General features: G+C 35.0%; 1 protein-coding gene across 1 annotated transcript in view; it reads left to right on the forward strand.

Moving 5' to 3' along the window:
- LOC111691299 (probable cytochrome P450 6a20) overlaps positions 1 to 18,187 on the forward strand; it is a gene marked incomplete at its 3' end in the record, with an annotated part of 33,539 nt that extends 15,352 nt beyond the window's left edge. Inside the window, exons 2-6 of the mRNA XM_023454500.1 lie at positions 15,284 to 15,516; positions 16,420 to 16,563; positions 16,705 to 16,890; positions 17,258 to 17,770; positions 17,954 to 18,187. Coding sequence (XP_023310268.1) covers positions 15,291 to 15,516; positions 16,420 to 16,563; positions 16,705 to 16,890; positions 17,258 to 17,770; positions 17,954 to 18,187 — 1,303 coding nt within the window. The remainder of the gene's footprint in view (positions 1 to 15,283; positions 15,517 to 16,419; positions 16,564 to 16,704; positions 16,891 to 17,257; positions 17,771 to 17,953) is intronic.
- Positions 18,188 to 18,531: the final 344 nt, after the last annotated feature.

Consider the following 18,531-nt stretch of genomic DNA (forward strand, 5'->3'; position numbering starts at 1 on the left):
TTAAATTTCTGAAATCTTCCCTTAACTTCTAGCCTCCCTAACTCTGTTAATTGTAATAGTACAAGAAAAAGTTAAGAGGCCATTTTTATGTAGAATTGTCTGCTTTACAACTTTCATGAAAAACTTTTTTTTCTAGCTCTTACCCTTTTTGAGTTATCTTGAAAAAGCCCTTTGTTTTATCTTTTTCCACCCTTGGCCGGGGGTTGAACAAAAAATTACTCTCACTTATTGTTATAATATACCTTAAACTAACTCATATCAAAAATTCAGCCAAGTTGACCAAAATTTCGATTTAAAGGCTTATTTAATTGGACTATAGAAATGGTAAGTTTTATTTAATTTTTTTCTATATTTTAATGGAGTTTGTTTAGTGCACGCAGTTGGTAACTACAGATCCTTACGGATGTGGTTTTGTCTGTTAACTCTTGTAGTAACAACAATGTATTTAAGATGGTAATTACTGTTGATTATTATAATAAGAAAATATCTTTTTAAATATCTATTTTTCTTAATTTGTACTTTTCCATTGAAAAATTCCCCAAAAATGGTATCTTTCAACGACGATTTGTTTACGCGGCTGGTCTACAGCACGTAACTCATCGTACAGCACACGGACAGGACCGTTCCAGAGGAAATATTTTGATCCATATTTGAACTTTAATTTACAAAAAAAAAAATCGAAAATATAACTTTTCTATTACACATGTCGTTAGGAAGCTGTAGTAGTAATTTTTATAGATTATACACGCCACAGCCTAGTTACGTATACTATAAAAAATATCTCCTCCCTTGCACTAGTCCCCTGGTGGTGGTCATGCTAAAACTTTCAAGACAATATAACTTTTGAAGTGGGGGGTCAGATGAGCTTGTGCGCAAATTTTCAGGAAAATCCATGCTATCCGAAAAAATTGGGAGCTTTTACTTTATTTTCGCTTTCAGTGACTGGACTATATAATATTTTGTAAAAATTAGTCGGTCTTATTAAATATTACGTCTATGTGTTTGTAAGATATTTAACATTATCCTATTTTCGTCTTCTAATTCATATTTTTTATAATTATCAAAATATAATCTATTAATATTGCAGTTTATGCCAATTTTAACTGTAATGCCTACAACAACTTTTTTTATTTCATTGCATTTTTGACAGCTTGTGCCCCATCACATCACATCATGTGCACTGGCATCTCTTTGATGAAAAAATAACTGTTTTTTTTTTTAGTAATCTAAGATATGTATTTTCACATTTATACATCTCTGCCTCTGATCTGAATCGCATCGATCAATTTATTCGACATGTATCTAGCGACACCCTAATGCCTACCCTGTCAGCCTGGCGTGCCGAGTATAATGGTCCTTTGAGCCGGATTTCACACATTTTTCAAAATAGCTCTCATTCAATAATAATCTGCGCCTTGTTGTACCCGTATAAACGTTACACAAACACCTTGCACAATATTTTTTTATTATTTTGATCCAAGCTATCACATGAAAATAACGGGACTTACACTCTTAACATTCTGTATTTCCTACAACATCTATCTGTACAATTTTCCCTGTCCTGAAAAAATTACTTCATATAAAAATTGAAATGGCTAGTTTTATATTGAATAATCTCTTATCGTAAACGAATCTCTTATCTTGGATCTGTTTATTATAAGATTACTGAACATTTCATGCCACAAAACAATACTTATTGTAATATTTTAGTCGGTGCCAAATTATATCCAATGTTTTGTTCTTCAATGCAATGCGATAACAAACAGTTATCTCTTTGGTTAGTTATAAATAGCATGTAATAATGTCATAATTTTTTAGCCGTATCTTTGTGATAAGATGCCTACTTATAAATGCACTTCACGAATAATTTTTACAAAAAAAAAATATAATTTAGATTGGGTTTTGTGAGAGTGAGTTGTGCAAGAAATTGTCTCTGTAAAAGCTACAACGTAAGAAGCTGAAAAAAAGTTTGTATGTTAACTTAAAATGAACTTCTTATCTAATATACAGGGTGTCCCGCCAACTGCGTCGATCGATATCTAGGAAAGTACTGCTCCGAAAAATTTGAAAATTTTGCAACATGGCAATGTCCCTGAGGCGAACACAACTAAAATATCTAGAACTCTCTAGTACTTCCGGTTATACCGGAAGTCGACGCCAACTTCGTTATTTTAAATGGGACACCCTATATATTATTGTATTTTCGGATTCTACATGAAATTTGAAGGTCGCTATATTAAATATTCCCTATACTTAGGAGTTATAGATTTTGAGATATTAATTTTTAAAGAAAAAAATTGATAGATGCAAGAGTTCGGGTAGATGCTAGTAACTTTTCAGGAGCGTGATATCAAGCGGATTTTTGGTATCTATAAAGGGCATAGGTAACGCTACGTTATGGTATACCAACAAATTAAAACATTAATACTAGGTTACGTCGAAATATGGGGTCGTATTTTTTTCCTTGCAGGTCATTTGTAGGTCAAACTCATTTTTCTGTGACTTGACAAGATCGATTTGCGGAGGAAAATGTTACAAGCAAAATTTGTAGGATTTTGAATGATAAATTCGATGATGGCACCACAAGTTGCAAGGTCAAACCAAGGTCAACTTAGTATCAAATGGAAATACACTACTCTTTTATATTATCAACCAATACGGCGCCAAATTTTATGTCGGAATCTCAGATCATAGATTTTTTCTAGGATGTCCTTGCAGATCATTTGAAGGTCAAAACAATTTTTCACAGAAAATAACGGTTATAAAACGAATATAATTTAATAGGCGTATTCGAAACTATATTAAAAATTAAATTAATATCAGGAGGCTGATATCTAAACAGTTGTTAACAGCCAATATTATCTTATTTGCATTACTATTATCTGCGTTCAGTCACATTATAGCCCGGTCAAAATAGACATTTCAAATAACGAAAATTCCGACAGAGCTAAATTTTGGTGGAGACCTTGGGTACACCATTAGAAATAAAGTGTCAAAAGTCCCCATCGATCCCATGTGTACTAAAAAAGTTATTCTAGATCAAAGGTCAAAATTTGAGGTTTTTTGGATTTTCTTCGAAAACGGTATGTTTTATCAAAAAAGTAGCCCTGACAAAAATTATAGATCTTAAAATTATCTACAAAACGGTCCTTATACTTTTTTCTTAAGAATCGCCATTCCTGAGATATCGCTATTCCAAAAGTTGGAGGCACGTTCTACAAGATATGCACACATTTCCACACCACCTGTGAGGTAGTGTACTTTGACGCGTTTTTTAACGTGTTTTCCCCGGTAGGCCTACTCCACGAACTGTTATGACGGAATTTTCAGGGACAATACTCTTTTAACTGTATGATGATTATTGATATTGATATTGGTTATTGACTTTAACTGTAGTTCTGATTTCTTTTGATATTTTAATCTGATTCATACTCTTCAAAGTCGACTTCAACAGTCATGTCTTCTTCGATTTCTTCTTCTTCTTCTTCTTCTTCTTCCTCTTCTTCTTGCTGGATGTTCATAAATTGTTCAAATGAAGATGAATCAGCTGTCTCTTCATCGAAATCACATGAATCTTCGTCTGTTGTATTCAATTGGACATTTGAGCAAAACTGGCTTTGGCAATTAGTACACGCTGGAGAACACAGTAACCCTACTCTTCTACAGCCACATTTAGCACTATAACCTTTTTTGCAATTGCAAAAAATAGTGTTTAGGAGTTTTTCTGGAGCAGGTGGAAGTAAAGTTTGAATCGGTTCCAAAGTATTATCTGTTAATTCCCAACACCAGTCTTCTGGGTTCAGTTGATTGCCTAGCCATGTCTGAACTTGGTAGTATACTCGATACAAGTGTTGATTAGCAGAAGCCGATGTTGGAGGAAGACAAGATAATTGTACTTGTTTCTTGTTTCGTGTATTTTTTACAGAAGTTAAATATCTATATTTAAATCATTTTTTTTTGGAGCTCCTTAACAGCAAGGAGAAAGCGAATTCCTTTTGTGATTATTGTTTGAGGTGAATCTTTTTTTCCAAATAATTTTAATACTGATGTTTTACCCCTTCTGAACATTGCTGATGTAGTATCGCAGCCGGTTATTGCATGTAAAAATAAGATATGGTTTTGGCATTTTGGATAAGTAGATAAACTCTTTGAAGAATATATTTCTGTTCGCTGTTGATCCCTTCCAGGTTTTAAAAATTTTATGAATTGGAGTCCTTGCAGTGAGTAGTATTAATAAGTCAACATCTTCACCAACTACAATAGTTGTATTTGTCGCATTAAATTGTTCTATTGCTGTTTCAATTATAAGCACATCTGCGTCATTTTGACTAAGGGACTAAGTTTCTTTTGAGTGTATATTCTCAGAATAATATAGTTTATACATATAAGAGACACAAATATGCATTTTTACTTGCATTAAGTGCCTGACTATGTATATACGTTGCATATACAGTGTCTACTAAATTTTTATTTTCGGATTCAAGGAGTTTTCAAGGTGTTCAAGGGTTGATTTTAATTCATTTTCAAGGAGGTAAATTTTTCTAAGGAGATTTCAAGTATTTCAAGTAGATTAAATCGATTCAAGGAGTTGTCAAGGTTTTCAAGGGATTCAAGAAGCAGTAGACACTCTGCATATGTGCATATTATGTAGAAGCTGACTCCTTCAACTTTTAGAATCGCGATATCTCAGGAATGGTGGTTCTTTTATAAAAAAGTATAAGGACCATTTTTGTAGATAATTTTCAGATCTATAATTTTTGTATGAACTATTTTTTTGATAAAACTTACCGTTTTCGAAAAAAATCCAAAAAACCTCAAAATTTGACCTTTGACTCCGAATAACTTTTTTAGCACACATGGGATCGGTGGGGACTTTTGACACTTTACATTCTAACGAAAACGTTAACCGACTCACGCCTAACGGGCCACTGGCGGTGGATAAAAATTGACTTCATACTAAAAATGCAGTTCTTTGCCAACCTACAAAACTGCCAAATTTTAAGAACTTAACACTATTCCAAATTTATTTCAAATATTAATATATTTTTAACGTCAAGGTCACACCCAAGGTCACCGGCATACTGTTCACTTATTATCCTGAAACTTTCGCCTGAAACAATTGTTTTGGTAGGGCTCAAGGCTAGGGCTAGGGCTAAGTTATCGTGTGTAAAAGTTTTTTGGGACTGTCTGTATATGCGTATACAGGCTGTTACAAATTCGTTTTTCACTACATGGATCTCGAAAACGGTAAGAGATACGAACTAAAAAATCAAGGCTAACATGATTAGTTTTCGAAATATTTCAAAAAAACCGAAATTTTGAAAATCCGTTTTTGTTTCATTTCAGCCTTATATGAGGTGATATTGAAAAAAGAACACTTTCTTATAGCCACATTTTGCCCTCTATCGATTGGCATAATCAATTTTTATATTCATTCATTTTTTTAAATACAACCCTGGAAATTTTATTACATATTTTGCAAGCCTTCATGATCCCCAATACTGTACCCGAACCAGATTCAGACGTTTTGTCTCGAAAAATTCAGCTTCAGTGTATCCGTTCCAAATTTATCTAAATTTTTTATTTAGATGTCTTTGTTTATTGAATTATCGTATACTGTAAGTGTCGTTAAGCCCTGTGAAATCTATCTAGTTATTTAAACTATTACCACCACGCGTTACAATAAAATATGTATTATTAACTATTACGATCACTTGGTCATACATAACTCAATAAGTAGTTGCGTCAAAATTAAAACATTACAATTTTGATTTTATTATGACAAATTAATTCTTAAAAATGCACATGAACAACCAAAACGCCAACTGAATATTATTATTTAAAAAATCTCAGTAAATGTTCAAAAATACTTTCGCTTTGGCAAAGGCACCGTAACTGTGAAAGAGCATGTCAGATGTATTTGTATGAATATCCTGAAAAAAAAAAAAATAGATCGCAATTCTGAGCACTCGAGAAGCCTAGAAATAACTGTGAGCACGGGATTAAAACTTTAATATTATTTTATTGTAATGCGTGGTGGTAACACATAGTTTAAATAACTAGGTGAATTTCACAGGGACTAACGACACTTAGACTGTAAGATAATTCAATAAACAGAAATCTAAATAAAAAAATTAGATAAATTTGGAACGAATACACTGAAGATGAATTTTTCGAAACAAAACGTCTGAATCTGGTTCGGGCTCAAGCAGTACAGTATTGGGGGTCATAAAGGCTTGCTAAATATGTAATAAAATGTCCAGGGTCATATTTAAAAAAATAAAGATGATGATGATCCTGGAAAGACGAAACTTTACATATAAAAATTGATTATGGCATTCGATAGAGGGTAAAAAGTGGTCATGAGAAAGTGTTCCTCTTTTTTTCAATATCACCTCAAACAAGGCTGAAATGAAACAAAAACGGATTTCCAAAATTTTGGTTTTTTCAAATATTTCGAAAGCTAATCATGTTAACCTTGATTTTTTTGAGGCATAATATTGATCCCCTGAGTATGCAACTTTGCCCCCATTTAAGCTACTTCGTATCTCTTATCGTTTCCGAGATTCCTGTAGTGAGAAGCGAATTTGTAACAGCCTGTATACAGGATGGCCCATAATAGACCGATCAGGTATATTAAAGATTTATTTGTGCTAAAATTTAGAAATAAATTCAAAGAATTTCTTGGCATACATTGTTTCTATTTCATTGAGAAACTTTTTCTTTTACTTGGATTTAAACTGTTTATTCTGCCTATTTTGACCATTTTATAGGGGCAAAATGTCGTTTAAACTGTTTTTGTAAACAATGTCATTTTATTACTTAAACGTCCATAAGTATTAGTGTAAAAGCGTAAACGGTAAATTCCATCCAGTGTAATTCCATCTAGTGTACCTAATTGGTAACAAGGGATCAATAAAATCTATCTATCTGTATGTCTATATACGAGGTTTGTACAGAAAATAACCGAACTAATTTTTTTAGCTTTATTATCAATTTTATGCATTATTGATCCATGCCTCCTTCTATCATATTCACAAATTTTCTCCAGTGGGGTTTTCATTTCTGGAAGCAGTCCTGTATAGCTTCAATTGAAATGGCTTTTAAAATTTGTGAAGAATTTACTCTGATATCATCAATAGTCTGAAAACGATGCCTTTCAGCACTGATAAACCTAAACTGACAAAGCAACGTGAACGCTTTGTAGATAATCGAAATACGAATAAAACGAGAGGTCGATCGATCCGATCGTATAATTAGAAACGAAGAAAACCCGGAAAAATCGGAAAATTTAGCGGTTTCTTAAAAATTCAATACTCCGTCATTTTATAAATTGTAGAGCTGAGTCTGTGCACAAAGCAGACGCTGTCGGACCATTAGTTATGGCACAATTGCAATTAGAATTTTTTGGTGCACTATTTTGCAAAATTTCTGGATGCGTTGAAGGCGATCTGATTAGAATTTTTCAGCCGAATTTTAAAAATAGAAGTATAATACTACAAAACGTATATTACAATTACAAATGATGCGAAATAGGTGAAAANACAACAACAACAACAACAGTAACAACAACACCAACAGCAGCAGCAACAGTGACAACTAATGCACACTCCTTACTGTAGTAGTCAAAGCATTCCTACCAAACTCGATAGAACGCTTCGTATCCTCCTTACGCATATTGTCGACCAAGGAAACCAGTTTAAGTAACAAGATTTAAGAACGTTATCTACATCGTTGCCTTAGACTAGATGCCGTTGTTATTGCTGTTATTGATCTTGCTGGTGCTTATGCTTCTGTTGTTGTTATCGTCCTTCAAAGTACTCCCTTACCCTATTCACAAACTTTTCCCAGCGTTGTAGAGCTGAGCCTGTGCTCAAAAGTAGTGAATTATTTGTACTTTAAGTGTGCACAAAGCAGACGCTGTCGGATTATTATTATTAGTAGCACAATTGCAATTAGAATTTTTTGGTGCACTATTTTGCAAAATTTCTGGATGCGTTGAAGGCGATCTGATTAGAATTTTTCAGCCGAATATTAAAAGTAGAAGTATAATACTACAAAACGTATATTACAATTACAAATGATGCGAAATAGGTGAAAAATTCCTCCAAACATGCTCAAAAACGGTCGAGCCGAGCGCGCGTACTCGGTCGAGTAGTGGGGGAAGATCGGGAGATGAGGGGCATCGCCCATAACAAAGACCAACTCGTAATAATAACGATATAAACCATGAAACATTCAGAAAAAATTAAATATTTTGAGTGTCGATAGTGACAATATGACTTCATGTGACATTTCTTATACAATTTTTGTATAGATAATTATAAAACATATTTTTAAAAAAGGATTTGTCGGTTTAGTCAGCATGGCAATTAAAATCTCAGGCCAACTGATTGCAAACAATGTGAAAGTTGCTCCGTCACCGTTATTAGGAAGAGAGTCGAATATTTGGCAATATTTGATCTAGACGACTTAGGAATTTGAGAGGGAAGGTTGTTCCTGTGAGAAATGAAAGAAATTTGAAGTCGAAATATGGCTGATCTTCTTCTTAACTATGGCAGGATGTTTCTCATGTATATAGGGTGGATAAGCTGGCAATAACAATGAAAATATTTCATAGTTCAAACTGTCCATTTTTTATATTGCCGTTGTAGTAGTAACGGATTGTTTTGGGCGCCAGGTAAATTTACCTCAACGAATACCGACGTTGATTAAGCCCCAAATCTACCAAACGAGGTTAATAAAAACATTATACGGTATAAATGTAAATGTTTATTGAAGGCGTCAACTCCAATAAGGAAAATACGGGTTGACCAAAGCAGTAATTAAAATGAGCTATTAAAGTTGATAGCAAGATAAATACAAGCAGTGAGCGCCTGCACTATAAGCTAATTGTAAACAATTTAATACCAAGATAACAGTAAGGCAAAAATTAAAATATATAAGGCGCTACGCAGATGTGGCAGTTTGTTGCCGAACGCAAGAAAGAATTTGCTTTAATTTCCGCTAACAGTATTTAAAATAAATATAGGGCGCAAGCGCAGCGCAAAGAAAAATAAAGAAAGATTCGTTATGGCTATTACTGGAAGAAGTTAACCGCTAACAGCGGTTAACAAGATTATATGCTGGCAAGGCAACCAGACACAGGACTTGAGACAAAAATTCTAAGTTTTAAATAATTACGACTAACATAAGTATAAATAACAACTAATCCTAACCTAATAAATGCATCTGCGACTACCTAATATTTTAATTTACGGCGAAATCACTATCCAGTCTATATGAAGTAAATAATAATAAAAACAGGACTATAGATTCTGAACTAATATTTAAATCCACGATTGTTTGTGACCAACAGTTATAAATGTCTCGAAATTTACTACTGACTAAACTAGGTATGATTAATTAAAAATAATATATGTACACAATATGTAAGATCAATAAAAGTTATTGGTAGGAATTAAATAAAGAAAATTTAACTCGCGGTTCTCTATCTCCGCTATGCTTCCTCTCGAAATAGGGACAGCTGGTATACTAACTTCGGTCCGGATGCCGGCCGGTATACTCGCGGGTGCTGAGCAGCCGCTGACACCGCTTGTTGTGTCGTGGATCAAAACCAAAACCCTAATACGACATTAATACTAGGAAAGAAACTTAATAACACTAGCTTGGTATAACTAAATCTATAATAAAAATACACACACCCTTTCCCAGGGGTTTTGTTCCTTTCTAGTGGATCCTTATCGACTTCCACTCAACAGTTAAACAATTATTCCTCCGTACCAGCGAATATGACTCTTATTATAACGGAGAATACGGAAATAGGTCCACAGACTGATAGTATAACTATAAAAATACAAAAATACTACACTTCGACGATTGAAACGGGTGAAAAAAAAAAATAGTGACATACCTTTCGGTCAACTAGCTGGATTGCGTAAGGAAAAGGACAGTTCAAAAGTGATATCGCTGCCACGTGTTCTATGAATCCCAATTATGGATAAATATTCACAAAGTATTACAACTAGCCACTATTAGCACCAACTTTTCTGAACATATTATGTGGAAAACTTTAATTTATGTCCCAATTAAGGTTGATTACAAAATCAATGAAAATTTCGAGTTTCCTCGAGCGCGACTCACACGACAAAATTCCTCGCTCCTTATCACCTCGTTTCTTTTTTTTGCTACCCGCTTATCTTACTACTATTCTAACGTCTATACTAAATTTAATAAAGAAATATATACAAGGCGTATTCTTGGGAATTGCGAGAAACCGAAATTTAACGTAACACAGTTCTTGAGCACGGTGCTTAATTGTTGTTCCTGGAATATTTGTTCATGTAAAAGATGTATACCTACTACCACAATTTTTACTCATTCTGAATTTTATCGTCTACGATTTCCAAACGTAAAATTTTTAAACAGGTCCCTGTTTATTTTACACTCTGTAGACTGAAAACTATGCGCAGTCTGCTAAGTATGTTTTATGAAATCCGCTCATTTGAATTTGCTGGTTTCCATATGTTGTAGTTTTACTAACAAACCGTTTCTTTTTGCGGTACGTGTTCTTAGTTCTGATGGTGTCGACTGAGTTCTCCTGTAATTGTGAACTGCCCAAGCTCCCCTGAATACGCCCGGTATGTAGAATAGATATCCTGGCGAACCGCTGGTGTTCGGCCACCGGTTTTTGTTAAATATTTTTTATTATTTTTTTTTTAGTTCGATTCAAGCGCTCAGAGCGGTTGTTGTGTATTTCGGTTCGTTGGAAATAGTTAATAGTTGTTGTGTACAATTGGTTTTGTGAAGTGAACCCCTTTGAAGTCGAGTGCATTCCCTTCTTCCCTTTCCTTTTGCCATCGACTTAAAGAAACATCTATTGCATCACATTTTGGTGAGTTTAGATTAGTTTTTTTTATATATACAGTCCACTTGGAAAGGGCTATTTGGGCCCCACCATCCCCCAAAACTATAATAAGCAATTATTCTCCATGTTCCCTGTGAATGTTAAAAATACCTACCATTATTTTAAATGCGCGTGGCTACATAAATGCATAATGATAATACTATTTTGCGATCATTGATATACTAGATTTTTTTGAAGATTTCTGTTTTTATCTTGGTTTTTTACCGCTTCGATGATATCTAGGCAATTTCAGCAATAAAATTACAAGTTGACGAATAATGTGTGAAGGTATTCGATAAAATACTACATAAACATCCTACCTGTAAGAGTTTAATTGAAAGCCTATTTTCTCGAAAACCGTCTACATTAGGAAGTTCTAACAAGAGTATATTATTTTTAGAAAATAAAATTGTGCATTAGAAATTGCAGCCCGAATGGTAAAAAAAAACAACCTTAAAAAAATTAGAACTTAAAATGTAATAGGAATGTATCATAACTAGCGCCCTCTATGAAATATACAAAAAAAAATAATTATACCAGCATATTTGGCGTCCTCAAAAACCCCGAAATACCAAATTAAATAAAAATATTGCGCACCGTTTAGAAATTTTCGTAAAAATTCTATTTAAAAAATTTTATTTTGTCGCTCTTATTTTTTTCTTTAATTTTTATTTTTGGTCGTACTACGTATTTACCCCTGTATTTACGGGTGGTCTTTCTGAAACACCCTGTATATCCGGGCTTTCCTGAGTGATAACATTAATAAAAACAAAAAAGTGTTTCGCATAAAAGTTGCATCATTTTAAAACCATGTTAAATTATCCACGGTTTGCAGGCTTCTGTTGCAGTTGAACAACCTCTTTATGATAACTAAAATTAACTATTTTTTATAAACATTTTCTCTTCTCCTTAAAAAGTTACAATAACAAACATTGTACAAAAATGTACCTTCTATTGTATCGGAACTAGTCATGACTTAATCAGCATTACTGTGAAAAACAATCGCTGTAACTCTAACATGCTAGTTGCTGTGCTCTTCTTAAAAAAAGGTCGCTCCACGAAAAAAAATAAAACAATACACATGATGACGGTTAAATAGGGTAACCAAATATAGACAATTTTAATTGTAACTAATAAATATAACAATAACTAATAACAAAACACGAAGCAAAATATAAAATTATGATTATTACTTTAAAAAAATTAATCATTATTTGGGCTACATAATTAAGTCTTTTTTCAGCATGTATGTCAGATAAGTGCTCCAAGTTGTTTAGCCTATAGTCAAGGTGACCATTGGAGATCAAAATTCTTTGCGCAGAGTTTCATTTTGAATTCAATGCAAAGGTGGCCTGTCGTATAGAATTTCTAGTATTTTCCTCAAAATATTGTATTGTAGCTACGGTAATGTCACAATACGATACACATTGATTTTGAAATTCATTTCCTTTTTCTCGATGAAAATGCATTTTCGTTAGCACGCAAAGTTCGTTCTAATCTGGCAAATATTTTACCCCGCGGCGATAATTATTGATTTTTGTATATATATACATATATCAAATATCCGCTCGCACAAGTCGTTAGTCACGTGAAGGTCCCACCACGACTTGTGTTAATCCAGTGGGGATTGGGGCAACAAAAGCCCTCGACATTCCCCGAAACCGGCAGTTTCTAGCCAGAATTCACTACCAACCAGAAGTCCACCGCCAGAACTCACTACCGAGTAGAAGTCCACCGCCAGCAAGTAGTCTCCACCGAAGCCAGCCAGGAATAACCAGTAAATCCAGTAAGAAATATTTTCCTTTTATTATGGTCCGTTCCGACCGAGTACAAGTCCGAAAAGATTTGTACGCTTTAATGGAATTACTGTGGGCCCGAGAAGAATATTCTTGGTAACCCGCACACCAATTCCACCGTCCTTCTCAACCCACACGACAGAGCAATCGTTGGATTCGGCGTGTATACCCAATCTTGACGAAGCTTTCGTGTTTACTACAGCGTTGCCCGTTGTCCCGCACCAGGATGTACGCTGAGTAATAGAGGATATGTGAACTTACACCTAGAGGTTCGGCGTGTATACCCAATCTCCGGGTCGTTCAATATACGTACGTTTCTCCCTGATCGGCGTGTATACCCATCAGACCGGGAAGCGTTGTATACTGAGAGTCCGACAACGTCGGTCACCAGGACGTATAAAACTTAGAGGACAGTACGAATTGCAAGGCGAGATACTTCGGATCCCGTTTTACCATCCTATCGCCACCCGATTTTTCCGCTTGGCACCGCCTGGGCTTTCTTCACTGGTTATCGCTACCGCTTACCGCTTGTTAATTTTGCATTGCTTGCTGGACCGTACTACCGTTATCTAACCGTCGACCTGAGAGTAACATTACCGCTATTTAACCACCGACCTGAGTGTAAATTATTCTGAAATAATTCCGTATAATTTTGTTTAGTTTTCAGCAGGGACCGACAAAATATTTACAAATATTTTATTTCTGTATCAGTACCGTCTACAATCACCTTTTTACTTAAAACCGTTGAATATTGCAGAATAACAAACGTTTTATTTTAATTCCGTTCATAAAACCTATATTTCTTTTAAATCTGTTCAAAGGTGATAAGTTAAGTTGTAAAAACCGAAATCTACAATTTTTAGTTTTGTCTCTAACACCGTTATTGTATATAGTTGTTGTTTAGTTAGCTTATAAATATTTCCAGTCATTTCGTAGTAGGTAGAAATTAAGATTGACACGATTTGTATTTGTATAAAGTTTTAATATTTTCCTTGTGAATAAATCCAGTAAAATTAATAGGTGTATTTCTTTCAAAACCGAAGTATACTGATAAGATTCCGAACCAGCAAAAACGCTGATACCGTTTTGTCGAAATACACAAATAATTCCGTTTAATTTTATATTTAAAATAAAACTACACCGAGAAAAGTACTCTCTGCCGTTTTCTCCGAAAAAAAGTACATTTGACCCCTAGAATTTACTTTCATCACTGTAGCTACCTGTGCACTTTACTCTAAACCGTGGGTAAGGGTTGCGTGGAGTTTCCCCCATGTAAAATATAGGGAAACTGGCGCCCGAGACTAAACCAACTATATAAATTATTAACTAATTTTACCGTTTAGAGTCCAGTCCGAGGAATAAAAGACCTTTCCGAAAAATTTAATTACAGGGGGTGCACACACCATAGTTAAAAATAATAAAAAGTAACACCGACCGACCCATAGAGAGAGAACCGAGGAAAAGTGCGTCACAATACTTTCTTGGAATTTATTCAGTTGGTACTAGTGAGTATTTGTAGGAGATTAGGACTCACTTAGTGTAACTAAAACCTCATTTCAAATTTTATGTAATGAACCGGAACTTGCCTCGGATCTAATTTACTGTTGCCGATTCCGATACTCCAATAGTACCCTGACGTCTTCAATATATCAACCAGTGTCAGTAGTATTCAGTATGGAAGATCGTACTCCAGTCCAGCAGACAAAACACCATGAATAAATTCAAGACTGCGTTAGGTAATTCACTCCACATTCTAAACCCCGATTGGGTTCAGGACTTGGATAGTTTAATGCGACCCCTTCCTTGTGTGTAATAAGTCGCACTTAGTCCAATCCAAATTATTTTGTGATATAAAAGTATCAAGGATCCCGAACAAATCCAGAGACTTCGGACAAGCAATAACAATTTTGCAAAAGAGATCTTCTGCAATGTGATTACCACATATGAATCTTGCATAGTTTATCGAATGAGCATCCTTATTTATTCCGTAGCTTCAGCCAGCAGCAACTCAATTGCTTTGATTTTTTCAATTCATTGATGTCCTCTGTCATACGCTGTAGTCTGGGACTGATTGTATTATCGGACAAAGGCATTACTGGAAGAAGTTTCTACAGCAGATATGTTCTTGCGATGATATGACGCTTTTTATATTTCGCGACTCGATAACCCATCTCGTAAGATGCTTGCAAAGCGTTGTTTGGTATTGATGCATTCACGAGAACTCTACTACTTTGTTGCCTCAGTTCTTTCAACTTCCCGGCAAAGAAATCACGAGGTTTGTCTACCATATACTAGTGAATTAATATTTACAAAACTGTGCTTCAGTTTATTTGGCACCATGCACTGTGGTACCAAAACTTTTATACACAGTACATGTGGTTTTATTCACCACAGATTTCTGTTGACGTAAAACCAAACACAAAATAAGTGTTAAGTATCATATTCGTGTTAGTAGTTGAGTGTGTAGTTTCTTTATCTTCACTCTTACAACGTACAATGAAAACTATACACTTTAATATACGCTTTCATTAAAAAAAGTATGCATTCTTAATCCTACAAAACGGCTCTTCTTATTTTTCAGGAGGGCAATGGTTCTCTTCACAAACTCCATCGCCTACGATGCGCTGGCGTTCTTCGTGACGCTGACAGTTGTCGTCTACGCCTACTTTAAATGGAAGTACCAGTACTGGAAGAGGAAAGGTATCCCATATTTCGTGCCCAAAATACCGTTCGGGAACATTCCAAACCCACTGACAAGCCAATTGAGCATAGGAGAGCATATTGCTTTGTTGTACAAAGAAGCCAAGGCGAGAGGTTTGTATACAGACTAGTGTGGATGATACAAAAATATGTTTTACATTCCATTCAAACAATTACTTTAAATTTTAAAATTTTATTAGATTATGCAAGACCTATTATTGTGGTTTTCATGATACTCTTATTATCGTGGCTTATTGTTCACATTGAAGACGGCCTTGTGCATAGCAATGCAGAATTAATGCGCACCGTTTTAATTTGTTTCCTTACTCAAAAAACTTTACAGGGTGTGCCATTTCGCGTGAACATAGCTTTGCAATTTTAAAGGGAACTGTATATTATTGCGTTTTTGAATTCCTTGGTTAATATTAGGTAGAGTTTATTTAAAATACACATCCAACAGGCAATGCCCAATAACAGGATATGTTAATTCTAGTAATAAAATATAAAAAAATTAAAATAATACAAACATACAAATAAAACAAATATGAAGAAAAAAATAAAAAGGCAACAAACTATTATTAAATGTATATGTTGTTTAAAACTTACTGGTTTCGAGATAATCAGTTGTTTTTTAAGAAAATCACGATTTCAGCTCTCTAAATGAGGATAGATAGCGTCTAAACCGTAAGGATCCCATTTGGGGCCTTTCCGCTACTTGATCCTCATGAATGATATACATACCATCCATGTCTTAATACGCAAATAACAAACAACCAAAGTATGGAAAACCTCGAATATCTCTCGAACTATAGGACCACAACACACCTCAATAAAATCGATAGGAAATTACTTCTAACTTCTACTTGCCAACAGAAAATCTTCTTCCGATTTGTAACTGTTATGAAGTTTTCCTTGAAGTCACTTTAAGTCAAAAAGTTTTTGGTCCAAAATAACCCCACGAACAACCTTTTGAGGTTATTACAAGGACCTGCACATTAAAAGAACTGTTCTTTTTAGGTTGGAAGGGCTGCGGGTTCTATACAATGGCTGTTCCAATATATATGGTGCTTGACTTGGATTTGGTGAAAAACATAATGACAAAAGATTTCAACAATTTTATGGACAGAGGCATATATTTTAACGAAAAGGCAGATCCATTAAGTAAGCACCGAAAATTGAGCATATATACTTATACAGTAATAACTTTCGTAAATTTTACAGTCGATTCTTTCCAACGCTCATCCAAGGCGTTTTCTAGATAAATAATTATTTCGTTACTTGTATACAAGTTAAAATTTTTAGGTGTACATCTACTTGCCATAACTGGAATGAAATGGAAGAACTTGAGGGCCAAACTGACGCCGACTTTCACGTCGGGGAAGATGAGGATGATGTTCCAGACAATGGCAGACTGTGGCGTAATCCTGGAAAAGTATATCAAGGACGAAGTTGCGGGAAAGCAAGCTGTGGACATTAAGGATATTTTGGGTAAGGAAAATGAAAAGCTATGCTAATATTTCGTCATAATAATAAGTAAAGCTTACAAAGAAGTGCACGTCACTGATGCAAGTACCAATAGTACTACTTCTATAAGCTACGCTATCATACATGTAACAGATTTAAAATATCCAACTTGAATTGGAGATTAGAATTGTCTAAATTCCAAATCTTTTAGCGTCAATCGCTTCCAAAAATGAGATATGCCATCGATGAGGCACTAGAAACGATCTTATAAGCATTAATAAAATCATTAGTAACTTTTGTATCTGTCACAACCACCCTCACTAAAGCTGTCATCAATGGCTTCCAAATGTATGACAAGTGATTCTATTATAATTTTACCTCTTGTATTCAGAGCTGCTTATTGTGGCACGTAAGTTTTTATATTCACCTAGATTAGTTCAATGGGGTTCAGCTCACAGTGGCATGATGGCAAGAAAAATAACATCCACTTCAGATTTTATGTATCTGGAACTGTTGCATATATGTGAGGAGACTCACTTCAAGCGTTTTTTAGCACCTTATCTTGTAGTAACGACATTTCCTTCTAGGTTCTCTACGGACATCATCGGTTCATGCGCGTTTGGCCTGGATTGCAACAGCTTCGAACAACCCAATTCTTCTTTCAGGGTCTACGGGAAGAAGGTCTTGGAGACCTCCACATTGGAACTGATGAAAGAGGCCTTCTGCATCAGCTTCCCCAAAGCTGCTAGAGCCCTTTCTCTCCGTGTGTTCAGGAAGGAAGTGTGCGATTTCTACACATCGGTCGTGCAAGACACCATCTCGTACAGGGAGAAGAACAGCGTCAAGCGCAACGACTTCATGCAGCTGCTCCTCGAGATGAAGGCCAAAGATGACAATGCTACAGGTATGAAGCCTACAGGTGTGATAGGGTACTATCAAACGTTTTATATACAAGGAAGGGTAGCTTCTATGGATGAAATTAAACCAAAAAAAATTGTGCTTGTTAAGGACACCCAACAGATTATTTCGTTCGAAAATGTACTTATACGTAAATGAAATAATAATAATGATGTGTTTGAACTTACAGAAAACGGCAACACCCTGACTATGCCTGAGATAATAGCGCAAAGCTTCGTCTTCTTCATAGCTGGATTCGAGACCAGCTCCACTACCATGACCTTCGCCCTTTTTGAATTGGCGAGGAACACCGCCACCCAGGACAAAGTAAGAGAAGAAATCCGCACAGTCCTGGCGAAACACGACGATAAAGTCACTTACGACTCGATGAACGAGTTGGTTTATATGAAACAAGTCATCGATGGTAAGTAAAAAGCGAATGATTCAAAAGAGGTCGCTGAGTTTTAAGGGCAGCTGTTTAGAAAAGTGAAAATCCTCTCGAGTTTTTAGAAATTTCAACAATTTTTTTTGTCATTTTATTGAATTTCTTCCAACCCCGTTGTTGCAAGATAGTTCTGAATCACTTAAAAAAGTACTGGATCAAAATTTGTGAATATACGATACTTTTCAGTTAATAGGCCAGGAAATATAGAGTTGGACGCGACTTTTCGTTTCGGCAAGCTGAATTTTTCACTATAGATGCTAAATATTATGTACAATAACATATTAGTTTCCACAGTCATAAAAATTTTTACGTAAATTCACGTT

This window comes from Anoplophora glabripennis, unplaced genomic scaffold, assembly GCF_000390285.2.
Source record: "Anoplophora glabripennis isolate ALB-LARVAE unplaced genomic scaffold, Agla_2.0 scaffold245, whole genome shotgun sequence".
NCBI classification, from domain to species: domain Eukaryota; kingdom Metazoa; phylum Arthropoda; class Insecta; order Coleoptera; family Cerambycidae; genus Anoplophora; species Anoplophora glabripennis.